General features: G+C 46.4%; 1 protein-coding gene across 1 annotated transcript in view; it reads left to right on the top strand.

Annotated features, from left to right (window-relative positions):
* Nucleotides 1-20834, top strand: part of cux2b (cut-like homeobox 2b) — a 463358-nt gene that overhangs the window by 371472 nt on the left and 71052 nt on the right. Inside the window, 3 exon segments of the mRNA XM_041203041.1 lie at nt 10548-10762; nt 18479-18608; nt 20705-20781. Of these exon segments, the coding sequence (XP_041058975.1) occupies nt 10548-10762; nt 18479-18608; nt 20705-20781 (422 nt within the window).

Genomic DNA, 20834 nt, shown 5'->3' with positions numbered 1-20834 from the left:
GTCCATGGCCATTGATATGTTGTTGTCATTGGGCTGGAGCAATTCTTTATCACACTAATTCGCCATTTTTTTTTTTGTTCATTTGTTCACTGGTTGTGGATGTCACTGGCTACAACAGGATTTATTGCCCATCCCTAACTGCCATTGCGAAAGTGCTGATGAGCTGTTTTCTTGAACCGCTGCAGTCCATGTGGTGTAGGTACAATCAGTGTTGTTATGAAGGGAGTTCCAGGATCTTGACCCAGTGACAGTGAAAGAACGGCGATATATTTCCAAGTCAGGATGGTGGATGACTTGGAGGGGAACTTCCAGGTGGTGGTGTTCCCATGTATCTGCTGCCCTGGTCCTCCTAGATGGTAGTAGTTGGGTGTTTGGAAGGTGCTGTGGAAGGACCCTTGGTGAATTCCTGCAGTGCATCTTGTAGATGGCACACACACTGCTGTTACTGTGCTGCGGTGGTGGAGGGACTGAATTTTTAAGGTGGTGGATGGGGTGCCAATCAAGCGGGCTGCTTTATGCTCGATAATGTTGAGTTCTTAGGTATTGTTGGAGTTGGACTCAGCCAGCCATGGAGAGTATTCCATCAAACTCTTAACTTGTGCCTTGTAGATGGTGGACAGGCTTTGGGGAGTTAGGAAGTGAGTTACTCTCTGCAGAATTCCCAGCCTCTGACCTGCTCTTGTAGCCACAGTATTTCTATGGCTAGTCCAGTTCGGTTTCTGGTCAATTGTAAACCCCAGGTTGTTGATAATGGGGGATTCAGTGATGGTAATGCCATTGAATGTCAAGGGGAGATGGTCAGGTTCTCTCTTGTTGGCAATGGTCATTGCCTGACACTTGTGTGGCGTGAATGTTACTTGCCACTTATCAGCCCAAGCCTGAATTTTGTCCAGGTCTTGCCGTATATGGACACAGACTGCTTTGGTGCCTGAGGAGCTGTTAATGGTGCTGAACATTGGGCAATCATCAGCGAACATCCCAACTTCTGACCTTGTGATGGAAGGAAAGTCATTGATGAAGCAGCTGAAGATGGTTGGGCCTGAGGAATTCCTGCAGCGATGTCCTGGGATTGAAATGATGGACCTCCAACAAACACAACCATCTTCATTTGTGCTAGGTATGGCTCCAACCAGTGGAGAGTTTGTCCCCTGATTCCCATTGACCTCAGTTTTGCTGGGACTCTTTTATGCCACACTCAGTCAAATGCTGCCTTGATGTCAATATTCAGTGTTGTGCAGTAAATTACTTGAGGTACCTGATTAATTGCTCTGTGGAAGTCCAGGTAGATAATGTCTAGTGGGCTATCCTCATCCGTTAATGTGGTGTCTTCAAAAACATCTTCAAATTTGTAAGATATGACCTTTTCCAGCATGTTGCTGAAACTAGGTGAGTAAAACCTTTTTAAAAATTGACCTTGGGTTATCTGGGTCACTGACTCAGCCACATTTTATTGTCTATCTGTAGTTATCCTCAGAAGATGGTGGTTCGCCTTCTCCTTGAACCACTTTAGCTTTGAGCCTCATGAACTCTCACGGCTTCAGGTCAATGCTGCACACACCAAGCCTCCTTAGATAGCACCTTCCAAACCCCCAACCACTACCATCTAGCAGGACAAGGGCAACAGATACACAGGAACACTTCCACCTGCAAGTTCCCCTCCAAGCCACTCACCACCCTGACTTGGAAATATATCGCGTTTCCTTCACTGTCGCTGGGTTAAAATCCTGGAACTCACCCACAGTGCTGTTAGGGAGGACCCACACCACATGGACTGCAGCGTTCAAGAAGGCAGCTCACCACCACCTTCTCAAGGGCAATTAGAGATGGGCAATAAATGCTGCCCCAGCCAGCAAAGCCCACATCCCATGAATGGATGAAAAAAACTCGAGGCTGATTGTATCTGATTATACCTGATTGTGGCCCCTATCTGATACACCTGCTAGTGTGACAGGACATATCCTGGGATGGTGATGAAGGAATCTGGGATTTTGCCTGAAAAAATATGACTGTGTAGAATTTCTCTATGTTTAATCCATTACCTGGCCTGTGGGCAGTTCTCCCAAACTGGGCTCCAGTCTCCAAACTGGGAGCACTGCCTCACAGACTAGATCAGCAAGTGGAGATTGATGAGGAAACTCTTGTAGGGTTATCTGTGCTGAGATTGCCTAAGCCTTGTCTTGACATGATGACTGGGCAGTATAGGATAGATGCGTCAGATTTTTTTTTTATTTTTAGATTTTGTAGTATTCTTTATAACTGAATTCCAAGGCCATTAAGGCACAGTCACGTTGTGCGAGGCTGTAGTCATATGTAATCTCGACAGGATAGGATTGGCAGACTCCCTCCCCTGAAGGACATTACTGAACCAGCTGGGCATTTACAGCAGCGTGATAACTTTCATGCTGGTCTACACATTATCTGATTTATTAAATTCAGTTTCACAACTGGTCATGGTGAGTTTTGACCTGAAGATCTCAGGCATACTAATCCACCCCATTCACAGCACAAGTCAATTAATGATTGTTTTCTGGCATTAGAACTGTTAAATCCATGGATCTAATTTCTATGGGTGATTAACATAAATTTAATGAGAAATTAAAATGTTTTAATTGGAATTAAAATGTTTTAGCATATTGTAATTAGTTTTGTACAAACAATAGGTCAATTCTAGAATGATAGAAGTTTGATTACACAGGAAGTACAGTGAGTTTATTCAGCTCTTGACTTTCATTATTTGGATTATTCTTAAAAGAACTACATGAGGTTCAGGATAAAAGCTGAAAACCTAATCACCAAATGAGATGGTAACACATTTTTATTCATCGTCAGTAATTATTACAAATTAATACTCCATTGCACAATCTTAGTTAATACTTAGAACCTAATTAGTTGTTTTACAGCTGTATTAAAATCTAAATAAATAGCAGTGTTGTTATGGTATTACCAAGCAGCTGTTTCTTTGTATGGGTTGGACATTACATGATTACAGCAGTGCTAAGTATTTAGTACTTTAAAGCATGCTTTTAAAATGAAATGTTACCATCTGGTTTAATGCTTTTGGGCAACTTTTCCACTGAATAACCCTGTTGCAGCTGCAATTTGATATAGTCACAAATAAAGATCTTCATGCAACATTTATATTTATCACAGAATCAAAGAATTTTAACAGCACAGAAAGAGGCCATTCAGCCCATCGTTTCTGCACTGGCTCTCCAATGAGCATTATGACCTAGTGCCATTGTCCTGCCTTTTCCTTGTAACCCTGCATATTGTTTCTATTCAAATAATCATCCAATGCCCTCTTGAATGCCTCGATTGAACCTGCCTCCACCACACATCCAGGCTGTGCATTCCAAACCCAAACCACTCGCAGTGTGAATCAGTTTTTTTCTCACGTCACATTAGCTTCTTTTGCAAATCACTTTAAATCTGTGCCCTCTCGTTCTTGATCCTTCTATGAGCGGGAACAGCTTCTCCTTATCTACTCTGTCTAGCCCTCTCATGATTTTGAACATCTCTATCAAATCTCCTCTCAGCTTTCTTCTCTCCAAGGAGAACAGTCCCAACCTCTCCAATCTATCCTCATAGCTGAAGTTTCTCATCCCTGGAAACATTCTTGTAAACCTCTTCTGCACTCTCTCCAATGTGTTCACATCCTTCCTATAATATGGTGCCCAGAACTGTACACAATACTCCAGCTGAGGTCTAACAAGCGTCTTATTTAAATTCAGCATAACCTCCTTGCTCTTGTACTCTATGCCCTCCATTAATAAAGCCCAGGATACTCTTTCCTTTATTAACTGCTCTCTCCACCTGTCCTGCCACATTCAATGATTTATGCGCATATACACCCAGGTCTTTCTGCTCCTGCACCCCCTTCAAAATTTCACCCTTATTTTATATTGTCTGTCCATGTTCTTCCTACCAAAATGCATCACCTCACACCTTCCCACATTGAACTTCATCTGCTGCCTATCTGCCCACACCACCAACTTATCTATGTCCTTTTAAGTTCTACACTGTCCTCCTCGCAGTTTACAACATTCCCAAGCTTTGTATCATCCACAAACCTTGAAATTATCTCCTGCACACCAAGATCTAGATCATCAATATATATCAGGAAAAGCAAAGGGCCCAATACCGATTCCCCTGGGGAACCCCACTACAAACCTTCCTCCAGCCCGGAAATATCCATTGACCATTATTCTCTGCTTCCTATTTTTCAGCCAATTTTGTATCCACGTTGCTACTGTCCTTTTTATTCCATGAGCAATAACTTTTCTCACAAGTATGTTGTGTGACACTGTAGCAAATGCCTTTTCAAAGTCCATGTACACCACATCAACAGTATTACCCTCATTGACCTTTTCGGTTACCTCTTCAAAAAAACTCCAGCAGGTTAGTTAAGCACAATTTCCCCTTTAGAAATCCATGCTGCTTTTCCTTATCAACCCATATTTTTCCACGTGACTACTAATTCTATCCCGAATAATTGTTGCTAGAATCCTGCCTATCACTGAAGTTAAACTGACTGGTCTGTAATTGCTGGGCTTATCCTTACAGCCTTTTTTAAACAAGGGCGTAATGTTTGCAATTCTCCGGTCCTCTGGCACCTCCCCTGAGTCTAGGGAAGGCTGAATAATTATGGCCAGTGCCCCTGAAATTTCTACTGTTACTTCCTTCAATATCCTTGGATGCATCTCATCCAGTCCCGGTGCCTTGTCAACTTTAAGTACCGACAGTCTATTCAACACTTCCTCCTTATCAATTTTGAACCCTTCTAGTGACAGTGTTTCCTCGTCTGTTATCATGACTTGGGTAGCATCTACCTCCTTAGTAAAGACAGATGTAAAGTATTTATTTAATACCTCAGCCATGGCCCCTTCGTCCTTGTGTAAATTCCTTTTTAGGTCCCTAATCGGCCCTACTCCTCCTTTTACCACCCTTATCTCCTTTTTCATCCAGGGAGCTCTGTATTTGTTTGCCCTACCTTTCTCTTTCAATAGCATATACCTTGACTGTGCCCAAACCAATTCTTTTTTGAAAGTAGCCCATTGTTCCGCTACAGTTTTTCCTGCTAATCTTTCGTTCCAGTCTATCTGGCCCAGCTCCGTTCTTGCCCCATTGAAGTTGGCACTCGTCGGGTTAATTATTCTTACTTTGGATTGCCTATTGTCCTTTTCTATCATCACCGTAAAATGTACAATACGAAGATCACTGTCTTTTAAATGTTCCCCCACTGACACTTGATCTACTTGGCTCACCTCATTTCCAAGAACCTGGTCCACCCTGCATCTTTTCTTGTTGGATTGGACACATACTACTGTAGAAAATTCTCCTGAACACAATCTAGGAACTTTTGCCCCTCTCCACCCTTTACACTACCACTGTCCCAGTCAACATTGGGGTAATTAAAGTCCCACATTATAACTACTCTATAATGCTTGCATCTCTCTGTAATTTCCCTGCAGATTTGTTCTTCTATGTCCTTCTCCCTATTTGGCAGTCTATAGGCTACACCGAGCAATGTAATTACATCCTTTTTGTTCCTTAGCTCTAGCCAAATTGATGTTGTCCTTGAACCCTCTGAGACATTCTCTTTCTCCAGCACTGCAATGCTCTCCTTAACCACCCCTCCTCCTTTCCTATCTCCCAGGAATATTTAACACCCAGTCCTGCCTTTCCTTGAGCCAGGTCTCTGTTATCGCCACAACGTCATATGGCATCATGACAATCTGCGCCTGTAACTCTCCAATCTTATTTACTGTACTCCGTGCATTCACATATATGCACAGTAACACTGATTTAGATTTTATTACTTTCTCCCTCACCACGGCTTTACCTATTAGCTTACAATTCTCTATACTAGTACTATCTGTCCCTCCCAGTATTTTTTGCACCCTGGTTTTCCTCTCTAATATTTGCTCTTGGTTCTCACACCCCTGCTGAGTTAGTTTAAAGCCCTCCCAACACCACCAGCAAAACACCCCACAAGGAACTCAGTCCCAGCTCTGTTCAGGTGTAACCCTTCCAGCTTGTACAGGTGCCATCACCCCCCACCGAGGCAGTCCCAGTGTCCCAGGAATCTAAAGTCCTCCCTCCTGCATCATCATTCCAACCACGCATTCATATACCTTATCCCCCTATTTCTGTACTCACTGGCACGTGGCACTGGGAGCAATCTGCAGATTACTACATTTGAGGTCCTGCTTGCTAATTTTCTACCAAGCTCCCCAAAATCTGATTGCAGGACCACATCCCCCTTCCTGCCTAAGTCTTTGGTACCAATATGGACCACGACCTCTGTCTGATCATCTTCCCCCAGAAGAATGTCCTGCAGCCGCTCTGTGACATCCTTGACCCTGGCACCAGAGAGGCAACATACCACCCTGGAGTCACATCTACGGCCACAGAAACACCCGTCTGCTCCCCTAACCAATGTATCCCTTATCATTATAGCTCTTCCTTTCCTCTTCCTCTCCTCCTGTACAGCCGAGCCGCCCCTGGTACCACAAACCTGGTTCTGACTGCATTCCTCTGAGGAACCAACACCCTCACCAGCTTCCAAAACCCAAAACCGATTTGCGAGCGGGACTCCAGGAGACTCCTGCGCTACCTGCCTAGACCTCTTGGACTGCCTGGTGGTCATCTATTCCCTCTCCGTCTCCAGGCCCTTAAGCTGAGGTGTGACCCCCCCACCCCACCACCCCCCCAACCGACCTCTCCGAACGTGCTATCCATGTAGCTCTCAGTCTTGCGGATGCGCCTCAGTTACTCCAGCCGCCGCTCCAACTCTGAAACCTGAAGCTCAAGTTTCAGCAGCTGACAGCACTTCCTGCACATGTGGTCATCTAGGACACTGGTGGCGTCCATGACTTTGCACATCTTACAGGACACGCATTCCATTTGACTGAGTTGCCCTGCCATGTCTTAACTCTACTTCCCTTACGTTAACTTTATTCTACTTTGCATTATTTACATTACTTTATTATATTGGCCCAGAATTTCCCTTATTCCAGACGCATCTCAGTTAAATCCAAGTATAGGAACTTGTTTAAAAATATTACACTTTTCTAATTTACTCACCAGTTTCTACTTACCTAGGCTGCCTCTCTTCTTTCTGAGGAAAGGTAGAAAAGGAAAGGAGTACCTTCTCGCTCCTCAGCCAACCCCCTCAGTCACCCCTGCTCTCAAACTCTCGTCGCTTCTCGCGCTGTTTTTATAGCTCTTCTGCTTTCCTCTGCTGCTGACTGCCTGTCCCAGGGTCCTCCTCTCACACTCTCCATTAAATCAATCTCCAATCTCCTTTAAACCTGACCGCTTGGTTACAGTGGGAGTCACTCAAAGGCAACTAACAGAGCACACTAACTTAAATAGGCTCCATCAAATAATTAGACCAGGATGAAATGAACAAATAAAGCAACGTCATTTGGTAATCTTTGTTTTGAGATTTCCAATTCTGTAGTGCAGTGTTGGTCTCATTTCATAATGATTAATTTTTTTTTGTGGGAAGAAATAATGTGGTGAGCAGAGCGCTCTACAGTAATGTTTCCCCAAAGTTTGAAGGAAACATTGCCACTGTTTATTTTCACTCTGGGGACTGTCTGATTCCCTCTGCTGCCATCTGTCTTTCCTTGTTTGAGTTTCTGTGCACTTTCCATATTTAGCCTGTGTTGTGTCAGTGTGCTGATTATCAGAACACACTTCCACATCTCAGCAAAAATACTTCCAGTGCAGCGTAAAGCACTGCTTCTTTGCTTTGCCGTGTGCCTCAACTCTTTCATTTATTTCATTTATTTATTTATTCTTTCATTTATGCACTAGTCTCAAATTACCCACTGGCTGCAAAATTCCTGGACGCTGATTCCACTATGCCACCTTGGGTAGGATTTTTCTCACTGGTTTCTGAACCCTGTCATCAAGCTCAAATGGGGGTCAGAAGCCCACACTATGTGGGGAACAGTCACTCATCTGTGATTTTATCCGAATTAGCCAACTAATGGCCAGAGGATGGGCTCGTCGTCCAATAATGATGGCAGGCGGTCTTGTGAAGCTGGAGGGCCCTTAGCTGAAGGCCCGAAGATAGAGTCGCCATCTCTCCAACTTTTTAAAATCTAAAATGCAAAATAAAAGCTTTGATAGTCAGGCTGCAATGCATGGAGAGCCTCTTAAGGCTGCCGGGGGTGGGGGGGGGGGGGCGTAGGCCCTGGTCTGTTACCATGAGGCCGTCTCCAGGCTGCTGTCCTGTTCCCCGACACCTGCTGGGTGGAAGATTCCAGTTGGCCTCCAATAATAGACCTTTACAGGCCATTAATTAGTAGCCCTGACACTCCACCCCCATCCCGCCTCCCAGAAAATGGTGGTCCTACCTCCATGTCCGCCCCTTTTGGCAGCTAAAAATCATCCCCATTTTCTTTTTCCAGCAACCGATTTTGGAGATCCACTGAGATTGTAAATTTAGTGCTGAATTAAAAGAGGACGAAGAATAGCATCAAGAACTTGTATTTATATAGCATCTTTCACGTGGTAAAACCTTGCCTACTAGCTCACTAGGAACTCTGGGGACACTAGCCAAAATCAGTTCACTTGGGGCACCCACCCTTGGAAGTCACTGGGAGACTACATTTCACTCTGTCAATTTCCTGGTATTTAACACCAAGTCATAGAGATGAAAGGTCAGTATGCAAACACATGGCCCACTCGGATTCCACACTTGCTGCTTTTGGCGTGGATTTTGCAGTCAGCAACAAAGGAATGGCTCTCTGTTTATCTTGTAAGTTTCAGCGCACTCTAAAGTGCCGACTTCCTCTATTCTGGCGTGAGTTTGAATTTGGTGCCTTCCAAGGGGGATCTTTGACATCCAGCAACAGGCAGGCTGCTCAGCCAATGAGACTGAAGGATTCTCACAGAATGCAAAACAGGAAGTAGAAAGCAGAAAATGTAAATTACATTTCAATCATTGTACGGAAAGCAGAGCAAAGACCAGGACATTACGCATGGGCCTGAATTTTACGTTCCAATGTCGGGCGCGTGCCCAACCTGAACACACGTAAAATTGTGAGAAATGACCTCGGGTCTGCGTCCCAACCTCATCGTACACGTGTGCATCATTGAGGTCAGAGGGCGCACACAGGAGCCGGAGCCACGCCTGCCAACAATTAAAGGGCCAATTAAGGCCATTAAAAAGCCTATTGACCAAAATATTACATTGCACACGTGATTCCGTGCTCATCGCACGGCTAAAACGGGCAGGTTTCTATCAAATTGTCATCCAAGGGCAGGATAAAATGGGTCTGGAGCATTGCCATTGTGAGTAGTGAGCAGTTTAGGATAGAGTTTGCTGCTGGTTACATCAGTGAAACATGACAGCTTTATCTCTGTTTTTAGCTTCAGTCTTTGCATTGTGAGCCTTTATTTCAGGACTCATTGATGTCTCCAAGGCCCCTGGAGGATTTATACCGTGTGGATCCTTCCAGTCACCAGACAGCCTTCTGTTCCTCTGGTAATGGGGATTGTCTACTCCACTGAGGGATCTCCTCTGAGAAGGAAGAGAGGGGCAGAAGGGAGAGGAGGCCAGGTGGCCTCAGGCAGCATTGCAGGGAGATACCTGTGGAAGGAGAGGCACAGGTACAAGGGGCTCAGAGCCAGCAGGGAGTCCAAGGCTGAAGGGGCGGCAAAAGACATCACCATCCTGCTGCCAGGATTTACAGGCAGCGATGCAGCTACCTCAACATGTCCGAGGTGCAATGCCGAAGGAGGCTTCGCCTCTGCAGGGAGACTGTGACCTCCATTTGTCAGATGATTGGACCTGAGATCACCTCCAACTGTGTGGGTGGACACCTCATGCCAGTGGCTCTGAAAGTCACAGCGGCCCTCAACTTCTATACCTCTGGTTCTTTCCAAGGGTCAGTGGGGTGTCTGTGTGGAGTCTCACAATCAGCTGTCCACAGTTGTGTCAAGCTGGTGACTGATGCACTGTTCAGGCTGGTCATGACATTTATTCATTATTGGACAGATGAGGCCAGCTAGGCTGAGTGAGCCAGAGGCTTTGCTGCAATTGCTGGATTACCCCACGTCCAGGGTGCAATCGACTGCACTCATGTGGCCATCAAGGTGCCAGTGGGTCAGCTGGGTGCCTTCGTGAACAGGAAGGGATTCCACTCCATGAATGTGTAGATAGTTTGTGACCACAGGACGCAGATTCTGCAAGTCTGTGCAAGGTACCCTGGCAGCTCCCATGACGCATGCATTCTCTGATGCTCACAGGTGCCAATGCTGTTCATACTCCAGCTCAACTGAATGGATGGCTGCTGGGTGACAAGGTCTATCCATTTACAAAGGTGGCTTATGGTGCCTCTCCGGCACCCAAGAACAGAAGCAGAGCAGAGGTATAATAGGAGTCATGCCTCCACCAGGGTGGTGATAGAGAAGACCATTGGTCTGCTGAAGATGAGATTCAGATGCCTGGACCATTCAGAGGGAGCACTGCTATATTCTCCAGAGCGTGTGGTTGCATGCTGCGCTCTCCACAATCTGACTCCGGCAAGAGGGGAACCACTGGATGATGAGGATTTCGAAGCAACTCCACAGCGTACAAAGGATGTCTCCAGTGGTGGATCAGAAGAGGAGCCCAAGGCGGAACACAGTGAGGACATGCAGGCAGACCTCTGGAACCTCCAGGGAGGCAGGGTCACCAGGGAGGCCTTGATTCAATGCATCTTCAGCTCGGCTGCCAAGGCGAGGCTGCCACCTCATGCCAGGGGTGCCGCTTCCTTGCCGAATGTTTGTTTGAAATGACCCATTCCATTGAACCCAAAGTCCACTCTACCTGTGCAATAAAGTTTAGAGCTGCTCAAGTCCAGCATGAGATACCGGTGTGCCCTGCACCTGCATAACAAGTGAAGCTTACTCAGGCCATTAACACAAAAGCAAAATTTATATGCTCTTGTCACTTACAGACAATGAACACAATGTTTTAAGGTGTTAACAGTCACACCTGTAAACAACTTAACAAATAGTGGCCAAATGGGGGATCACCCATGAAAGTCCCTCTTGTGCTCACAGTGATTTAAATGAACATTGGTGGGTGCTGCATCTTGATGCCCCCTCCCCCCCTAATTGTTGGCAGTGACATTGGAGGCGGCTTGCTGACTTGGGTGTCACGTTGGCCCTGATGACCTTGGCGGTCATCCTCTGACCGGCAGAGCCTGCGCGGCCACTGTCTGTAAGGGTGGGTCCAGTGCCATGGCTGGGCATTCCTCCATTGTTGCGGCCTCATCAGATGGCACAGTCACTGGCAGAGGGGCGAAGCAGCAGCTGCCGCCATCCAGAGCACCCTGAGAGGAACCCACAGGAACGGCACAAAGCCCATCCACCAGCTTGAGTTCGGTCTGGACCTCCCCGCTCACCATTGATGGATGGGCACCTAGCAGAGACACTAGGTGCCTCATCTATCTCTCATACTAGCAGTGACCTCCTGAGGCGATTTCCTGTGTGAGGTCTTGTAGGTCTGAGCGCAACCCCCAGACACCTGATTCTGTCCCTGGAACTACCTCTCCATGAGAGTCGCCACTTTCTTAGTGGAGGAGGCAGTGCTGTCAGTGTTCAGGGTCAGTGCAGTACTCATGCTCTGCATGGAGTCCTTCATGACAGAGACCATGGCACGCAAACTCTAAGGAATCTCCGCCAGATCCTCCCACGCATCCCACTTGACATCCAGCGCATCTGCCACCTAACGGACGACACCAGAGGCTCATCATCTGCCTCAACTCAGCACGGTCCTGGTCTCCAGCAGTCCTCTGACCGATGGTGCTCTCTGCCTCCTCCTGCTCCTCATGTGAGTGTGCCATGCTTTCCCCACTGTGCACTGACATTGTAGCCGACGATCTAATGACCTCAGAGGTGCTTGTATCTGTGCTGGTGGCTGGTGCAGGGTGGGAGTGTGACGCAGGTACATCTGACAGGCCCTGGTCCTCCAGCGTCAGGCGTGACACATCGGGGTCCTGCAATCGGTTGCTATGGCAGTTCTAGGGGAGAAAAATTACATCATTAGCATTAGTCATCACACTGTCACTGTGCATGCTCGGCAGACTGGTGAGACAATGGAGATCTGCATCATGTTGCCATCGTCTTTCAATGAACAATGGGGACTGAAGGTTTGAGGTTTCCATTTCAGATGAGACAACACAACAACATTTACACACTCCGACACTCATGCATCTGTGCGCTGCACTCTTACCTTTGTCAGAGACCCCTGCTCTCCACTACCGGTGAACTGAGCTGGGCGTTGGCACTCTATTTCCAGGGCATCCGTCTCATACCTCATCAGAATCATCAGGTTTAGGGGGCTCTGCCTGTCCTTGACCTCTCGATGGTGTTATGGCTTCTCTTCTCTTGAAAGGACAGAGGAGCATTGATTAGTCCACCCTCTACCTGCAGCGCCATTGCAGCCTGGCCAACCCCACCTGAGGAGCACCTTGCAGGGTACATCCAAGTCATGGCTGTCAACCCACAAAGCGATCAGGCCGAGCAACCAGAGCACACCGCCTTGGCCGGCGCCGATATCATTGACAGTCGGCACTCAGACTCTTACACCCCTGAGCACCATGGGGGGAATGGCCAGCCCTTAACACTTCTCCACTGATCCATGCCAACTCGGTACTCACTCTTGCCGAGCGCAGCAGATCATTGAACCTTTTACGGCACCGCACCCATGTGCACTGCAAAACATCGTGGCCATTGACCTGGGCTGCCACCTCTGCCCATTCCTTCTTGGTGAGCTGCAGTGGCCTCCTCTTGCCATCCCTGGATATCAAGATGCCCCACCTGGCACTGACCACTCCACAAGGATTCCCAGGCACTCATCTGAGAACCATGGTGGGGGGGATGAGTGCCCACCGGACTTGCCCACCCCCCCAGCTTGCCCAGCAGGTGCAGATGCTATAGCTATTCCACAGAGTTTACTTCCTTGAACTCAACAGGTCCCCCCATGTCCCCTGGCAGCCTTCAGGGAGCTGCCCTGCTGCTTTTAAATCCCCCGACCCGGCCCCAGACAGTCCCCCCCCCCCCCCCCCCCCCCCCCCCCCCCCCCCCCCCCCCCCAACCCACCACTTCCAGGCCCACCAACCTCAGGCACTTGCCAAGCGTGAAATTCAGGCTGTTGAATTAAGGGAGATATTTAAAAACAAAGGCAGATCTTAAAAAGAATTAGGGCTGAATTTTTGCCACAAAAGTGGAAAGTTTGGGTCAGAAACCTGGCTTTGTGGGAAACTGATTCAAGTTCAGATATTCATGGCGATGTGAGCTCTTAACTAAAATGGAGACAGGCTTCCTACCCACTTATTGGGAGCAGGAACGGAGGGGTGAGGGGGGTCAGATGAAGCGTGAGGCTCATTTAGACTCCGCATGGCAGCCATCAGTGAGGCTGCTGGTTGTCCTGAGGGAGTGATCTCCAGTTTGGGCCAACGCCTTCCACTTCTCCAGGAGAACAAGAGGCCTGGCATCTGGGATAGTTCCCCACGCTTCATCGATGCCGACTGTGTTTGGATGCTGGAGGCCGTGAGGGAGTGAAGGGAGGTCCTCACACCAGAGTGTGGAATGTGTAGGCCACCCCATCATGCAGCAGGGGCATTTTGTGGAGAGGGCAGCAGACACCCCCCCCCCCCCCCCCCCCCCCCCGTAATGAACAAAACCCTTGCAGAAGGGTATTGGAGGGCACAGCCTGACTGGCCCAGATGCCAGAATCACATCCTCAGAAGCCCGATGGCTGAATTAATGCTTGCCCAGCTGAGCAGGTGGCTTTGGTTGTATCGCCTCTGTCTGAGGCTCCTGTTGAGGGTCAGTAGCCATTTCTTCAAGGGGTCTTTCCCTTATCCCCGAATATCCATCCACACACTTTAGGGACTGAAGTAAAGATCAGAGGCAGTCTGGACTTGCAGAAGATGGAGATGTGACAACTGTCAGGAAAGTGAGAGCACATGGATGAAGCCCTTGTTGAGGTCCCAGACTTGTTCGACATTAAGGGAGTGGAAGCCCTTCCCCTTGATAGATCTCACTGTCCCAGCCAATGGGTAGAATGGTGGCCACATGGATGCAATCAAAAAATGATGCCCTTCAGCTGGGGGAATCCAGCGATGGAGGTGAAAGCCATTGCACTGTGTCCCTGAAAAGCTTGTCTCTAATAAAATAAATGTGCTGTCCAGCTCTGGCAAGCAGAGCATCAGTGACCTGCGAGATGCATTGGACAGCCATTTGAGAGATGCCAATAAGCTGATCCTTGGAAGCCAGAGTGAAAAAGTTTAAGGCTTCAGTGACTTTGACAGCCACTGACCGAGCACGTCAACCACTCCTGCATCACTGGGCCTTGTTATCTCCAGGTAGTGCCATTTTGGTGGTATATCCTGTGTTCAGGATCTGGCCTCTGTTGCCTTCCTGCCCTTCCTTCCTCTTCCATGCTCTCCAAAAGCCTAGAGTTCTGCCCTTGCTGTTGAGGGCACTGCTCCTCATTGCCACTGGGCCCAAAATCTGACAATTGTGCTCCCATTGCCAGCTGGAACCGCCTTTCTAGGTTAGTGGCCACCCAGTTGTCCTTGGCATCCTTGCCCCCTACTCTGCCCATGAATCTAGGGTATTCTGACCTTTCAACGCCTGGGTACGGTGTGCTCACTCCCCTTACCACCTGCACAGCACCAAGAGCAGACCCTACTAAGAGCTGAATCCCCCTTTGCCCAACTGACCCTTTTATGGGCCTGGGGTGATGCCCTGGGAGATCTTTGACTGGTTTCCCATGCTGTACCTGCCTCCTCCTAGTTGATCTGTTTCAGAAGGTGTGTTTTACCCATGTGCCTCTTTAAAAACCTGAACTTTAACTCCTTAAAATTTCTTACCAACTTTCTAGGCTGTTAATCAACTTCAATTGGAGGGAGACTGGGATTCCTATCCTGTCCTCCCCTAAAATGCTAATTATTGCATGCACCAGGTTTGGCCCCTTGAAATTGGGGTGCGCTTGGTGCCATAATTTTCAGCACACCACTCCAGCCTCAGTTCCTGTCTTCAGGAGACCCTGAAAATTCAGCCCTTAGTTTTTACTTTTATAAAATCCGCAATACTTAAATTTTCTTCTGAAGGAATGAGACTTCACACTGGTAAAATTATTTCAAGGCAAATGAGGCTGTTCATAAGTAATCATGACCCAGGATGTTGTTTAAAACTCAGTTACTCCCCTTTTTCATCAGTCTTTGGAGTGGGTAACTAGTTTAAATTGACGCCAAATCAGTGATTTCTACATTGATTTCATCGTTGAAGACTATAGTACTATGTCCTGTGGAGGAGTAGGATTTCTGAAGTGAGCTGCGCACATGTGGAAGTTGGTGTCAGATTCTTTCAGCAATAATGACAGACACTGACAGGCTGATCGTTGTTACCAATCCAAGTTTTACGCCATTATGTTCTTTGTCATTTCTAATTTGAAGTACCTTTTCATACTTTGGTTCATTGGTTGTGTAAAACCTAACAACAGGATGGTGCACTGAGAACTTCTTTGTTTCGTGCAATGCACAATTCAATCCAATGAAGTGAATTTTTAGCTCACTTGTGCCCTGTTTTTCAGTGAGAGTTGGCTGATAGCGGGACTAAAACCTATTTAAAACTTACCAATAGGAAGGCCCCAGCTAGGCGGCAAGTCGGCGTGTCTTTTGAGTGGGTGTCAATTTAGATGCCCGCCATTTTCTCTAAACAGATGTGAGCCTCATCAGTGTAATTAAAACCAGGATCTGATGATGTATTTAGGATACCGATACTCTTCTGATTTTTCACTGAACATAAAGTGGCCACATCAGCATTCCTTAAGGGGATCACTGAATGCTCCTCCTAATCCCCCAGAAGTTGCCAGTACTGCTCCCTCCACTGCCTACCATCCACTGATACCCACTTCTTTAATTCCCCTCCACCACCTGCACCACAGGGGAGAATTTTGTCCTGTACCATTGTCTTAACATTTGAATTTTAACGTCATAACCTGCTGAACTTTTGTCTCGCTGAACTGATTTCCTTTGATCCTGCCGTAGACCATTAGACCATAAGACATAGGAGCAGAAATTAGGCTATTCGGCCCATCGCGTCTGCTCCGCCATTCAATCATGGCTGATAAGTTTCTCAACCCCATTCTCCCACCTTCTCCCAGTAACCTTTGATCCCCTTACCAATCAAGAACCTATCTATCTCGGTCTTAAATACACTCAATGACCTGGCCTCCACAGCCTTCTGTGGCAATGAATTCCATAGATTCACCACTCTCTGGCTAAAGAAGTTTCTCCTCATCTCTGTTCTAAAAGGTCTTCCCTTTACTCTGAGGCTGTGCCCTCTGGTCCTAGTCTCTCCTACTAATGGAAACATCTTCCCCACATCCACTCTATCCAGGCCTTTCAGTATTCTGTAAGTTTCAATCAGATCCCCCCTCATCCTTCTAAACTCCATTGAGTATAGACACAGAGTCCTCAAACGTTCCTCAGATGTTAAGCTTTTCATTCCTGGGATCATTCTCGTGAACCTCCTCTGGACCCTCTCCAGGGCCAGAACATCCTTCCTGAGATACGAGGCCCAAAATTGCTCACAATATTCTAAATGTGGTCTGACCAGAGCCTTATAAAGCCTCAGCAGCACATCCCTGCTTTTATATTCTAGTCTTCTTGAAATAAATGCCAACATTGCATTTGCCTTTCTAACTACCGACTCAACCTGCAAGTTAACCTTAAGAGACTCCTGGACTAGGACTCCCAAGTCCCTTTGCACTCCAGATTTCTGAATTCTCTCCCCATTTAGAAAATAGTCTATGCCTCTATTCTTCCTACCAAAGTGCATGACCTCACACTTCCCCATGTTGTATTCCATCTGCCACTTCTTTGCCCATTCTCCTAACCTGTCTAAATCCTTCTGCAGCCTCCCCGCCTCCTCAATACTACCTGTCCCTCCACCTATCTTTGTACTATCTGCAAACTTAGCCAGGATGCCCTCAGTTCCTTCATCTAAATCATTAATGTATAAAGTACAAAGTTGTGGTCCCAACACTGACCCCTGCGGAACTTCACTAGTCACCGACCGCCATCCTGAGAAGGACCCCTTATCCCCACTCTCTGCCTCCTGCCAGACAGCCAATCTTCTATCCATGCTAGTACCTTGCCTCTAACACCATGGGCTCTTATCTTACTGAGCAGCCTCCTGTGCGGCACCTTGTCAAAGACCTTCTGGAAGTCCAAGTAGATAACATCCATTGGCTCTCCTTTGTCTAACCTACTCGTTACCTCCTCAAAGAATTCTAACAGATTTGTCAGGCATGACCTCCCCTTGATGAAACCATGCTGACTTTGCCTGATTTTACCATGCACTTCCAAGTATTCTGAAATCTCATCCTTAATAATGGACTCTAAAATCTTACCAACGACTGAGGTCAGGCTAATCGGCCTGTAATTTCCCGTCTTTTGCCTCACTCCCTTCTTAAACAGGTGGGTTACATTAGCGATTTTCCAGTCCTCTGGGACCCTCCCTGACTCGAGTGATTCCTGAAAGATCACCACTAATGCCTCCACTATCTCTTCAGCTATCTCCTTCAGAACTCTGGGGTGTAATCCATCTGGTCCAAGTGATTTATCCACCTTCAGACCTTTCAGTTTTTCTAGCACCTTCTCCTTGGTGATGGCCACCATACTCACCTCTGCCCCCCGACTCTCTTGAACTTTGGGGATGTCACTAGTGTCTTCCACTGTGAAGATTGATGCAAAGTATCTATTCAGTTCCTCCGCCATTTCTTTGTTCCCCACTACTACTTCTCCAGCGTAATTTTCCAGCAGCCCAATGGCCAGTTTTGCCTCTTTCTTACCCTTTATATATCTAAAAAAACTCTTGCAATCTTCTTTTATATTACTGGCTAGTTTACCCTCATTTAATCTTCTCCCTCCTTATTTCTTTTTTAGTTGTCCTCTGTTGTTCTTTGTAGGCTTCCCAATCCCTTGGTCTGCCTTGAAAACTAATTGAGTATAATTTTGACTGTAATAAGTTAAAGATTTAATTAGACTTGAATTAATTTCATGTGACTTCCTTTCTACAAAAACAATACTTTTTTAAAAAAATGTAGATACTGTGCTAGTGAAGTGTACAAAGTAGTGTAAAACAAGTAGTAAAGATAAGGAGAAAAGTGTTCAAATATACTTAACTAATTACCAATTGGTTTTAATTCACAATGCATGAAAATAATAATTAAAACCAGATCTTTAATAAAAATGTTCTGGGTGAAAGAACAAGGCAGATGGATTAATTATTTTTGTTCGTTTACAATTATAAATGAACATTGTTAAAATGTGCAACTTTTTAAGGAATTTGTGTCTCAAAGATGCTGGTAAGTTGTGGATAATGATGTGCACTAAAACATTCCAAGTTGTCCCTGTACTATACAGATATGAACACAATTCCGTCTTGTCTCCTACAGCCACAGAACAATCAGCAGAAACCTCTCCAGCTAGCATCAAGGCATCTGAGGAATTACAAAAGAGCAGCACAGACAGCACAGCACTTAAAAGCGATAACCTGTCACAGAAAAATGAGGCAGAAAAGGAAAGGTACATGAGAAGAAGATAATTGCCCAGTAAATCTTCAGGAAAATCTAATCCGGACTGAAAGTGGCAGCAAGCACAATGCTGCAGTAATTAATGCTGTACTTACACAAGCTGAGGCCTCTCTCTTTTTCTCCTTTTGCTCTTTCTTCCCTCTGGTTTTTTCCTTCCTTCTCTTTCGTCTTTCTTTCTCTCTCTCCCATTTTCTCTTTTATCCCTTCTCTCTTTTACCCCTCTCCCTCATGCTGTTTCTTCACACTCCTCCTTTTGCCCCATCTCTCCCATGCACTGTTTTCTCTTTGTGTCTTTATTTACATCCCCTCTCTTTCCCTTGTGCCCCACTCGACTTCCATGCGAATATGGAATTTTTATATTAATGTCTATGTGCGTGCGCTAATTGTCCATTCAAAATCTGATGTTTATAACCAACTGAAGCTTCAAGGGTACTGAACAAATCTGATTATAGTTCAAGTGGTTTTCCTTTCATTGAAGTTAATTTACATTGAAGCTAAACCATGCTTCTACAGCTGCAGATTCACAAAAATGACGTGCTGTAACAGGCCTGCAGTTGACTTCTGGTTGTGGGCATCATAGGACAATTTTGCTCACTCGTCTATGAAAGAAATTGAAGCAAAAAGTACTTCCCTTAGCCAATCCATTTTAGAAGGTTTTGATTATTCCAATATCGTTACTGTGTAGAACAATGGTCCTTTCTTTCCTGTGTTCCTCCTGAGATGTACAGTCTCCGTAAGGACAGAAATGCATACTGAGAACCTGGTGTGTGTACTTCCAAATCAGAATTTGGTTACTTGACACACCAGAGGTATTTGCTAAACTGAGAAAATAAGGAGACATAATAGGAATGATAAATATTGGACCAAATTTTCCAGTCTGTGGATCATAGGAGACCCAATGTATGACTGAGGAAGCACGTCGGGACCCTGTGGCAGTCCTGACGCATGGACCCACGTGGCAATTGGCCAGGAAGTTTAAACTTCTAATGGACAGCTCCCTGCTGGTCAGGTCCTTCTGTGGATGTCTCCAACTTTGAGCTAGTATCAGAGACTTCAGACAGTTCCGCAAGACTTACCTGGGCAGTTACTCGGGAAATGTTAGACAGATTCAAACCTAATCTAACACCTAGGTAACTACACAACTACCCCCATCCGACTACACCGCCAACCACCCGACCAGTCATTCACCCACCTACCCACCTCACCCATTTACCTACCTTACCCACCTACACACATTACCCACCTACCTACTAGCCCACCTATCCAGTTGCCCACCTGTTCACTCATCCATTCGCTAACACTAAGACTGGACCTTTAAGCTCACCATACAGCAGCTAATGCTGTAAAAAGGCGGCATGTCCTGTCTTCCCCCAACTCCGCTCCCGTCCAACAGAGTTCCCTGAGGGATGCTGCGCTGTGCAATTCTGTGAAAGCCGGGGTTGGGAGATCCCAGAAGAACTTTGCAGCAGCATTGAGTCGAGAGAATTTTTGTGCACAGCAGCAATCTGCTCATCATTGCCACTGCTTGGGAGTTCTGGGCCAATACTGTCCAAATACTGAGAACATGAATAAGAGATGAAGAAGCACCAAGCCCAGGTAGTGGGATGGTTTTAAATCAGCACAGGATAAGAACCACCACCAGAAGCCGCATTGTCATGTGGTAAAAATAGAAAGGACCACATGTTTGAATACCTTGCTAGCTTTGCACTGGGAGGTGTGACTCGTGTTTAAATATTTATTGCCGGAGAGAATCGGAAATCTGAATGTACACATCAGCTCAGGGCAGAAAATGTGGCCCCTGTGCTATAAAACAGCTTAGCTAGAGCTATCCCATGTCGGGGGCAAGACCACTCCCATTTCTGGGACTACCTTGAGGTTGCTGGTGGTGGCCATTGGCCATGTGGCACAAGTAGAGCATTAAGCTCCTCCCTAAAATTACCTCTGATATAAGCCTGTGCACCATAATAGCTCCCAAATACCTGTTCCATTTAAGAAGATTTGTGCCCTTCTGTTAAGTACATGAAATGTCTTTTGCACGAAGTCCAGCTTAGATTTTGGATCCTGGTGTCTTTTGTTTCAAACATGTAGGAAACTACAGGAAGCACAGATCACCTTGGCTGCCAGACTTGGGGAAGCAGAAGAAAAAATTATGGTCCTTCACTCAGGTAGGTGACTTTGTTACATAAGTATCACTGACGTTGTCAAAAGGGGGTCACTA

This window comes from Carcharodon carcharias, chromosome 13, assembly GCF_017639515.1.
Source record: "Carcharodon carcharias isolate sCarCar2 chromosome 13, sCarCar2.pri, whole genome shotgun sequence".
Taxonomy (NCBI): domain Eukaryota; kingdom Metazoa; phylum Chordata; class Chondrichthyes; order Lamniformes; family Lamnidae; genus Carcharodon; species Carcharodon carcharias.
Note: the sequence above shows the minus strand (reverse complement) of the source record. Positions and strands in the feature narration are given on the sequence as shown.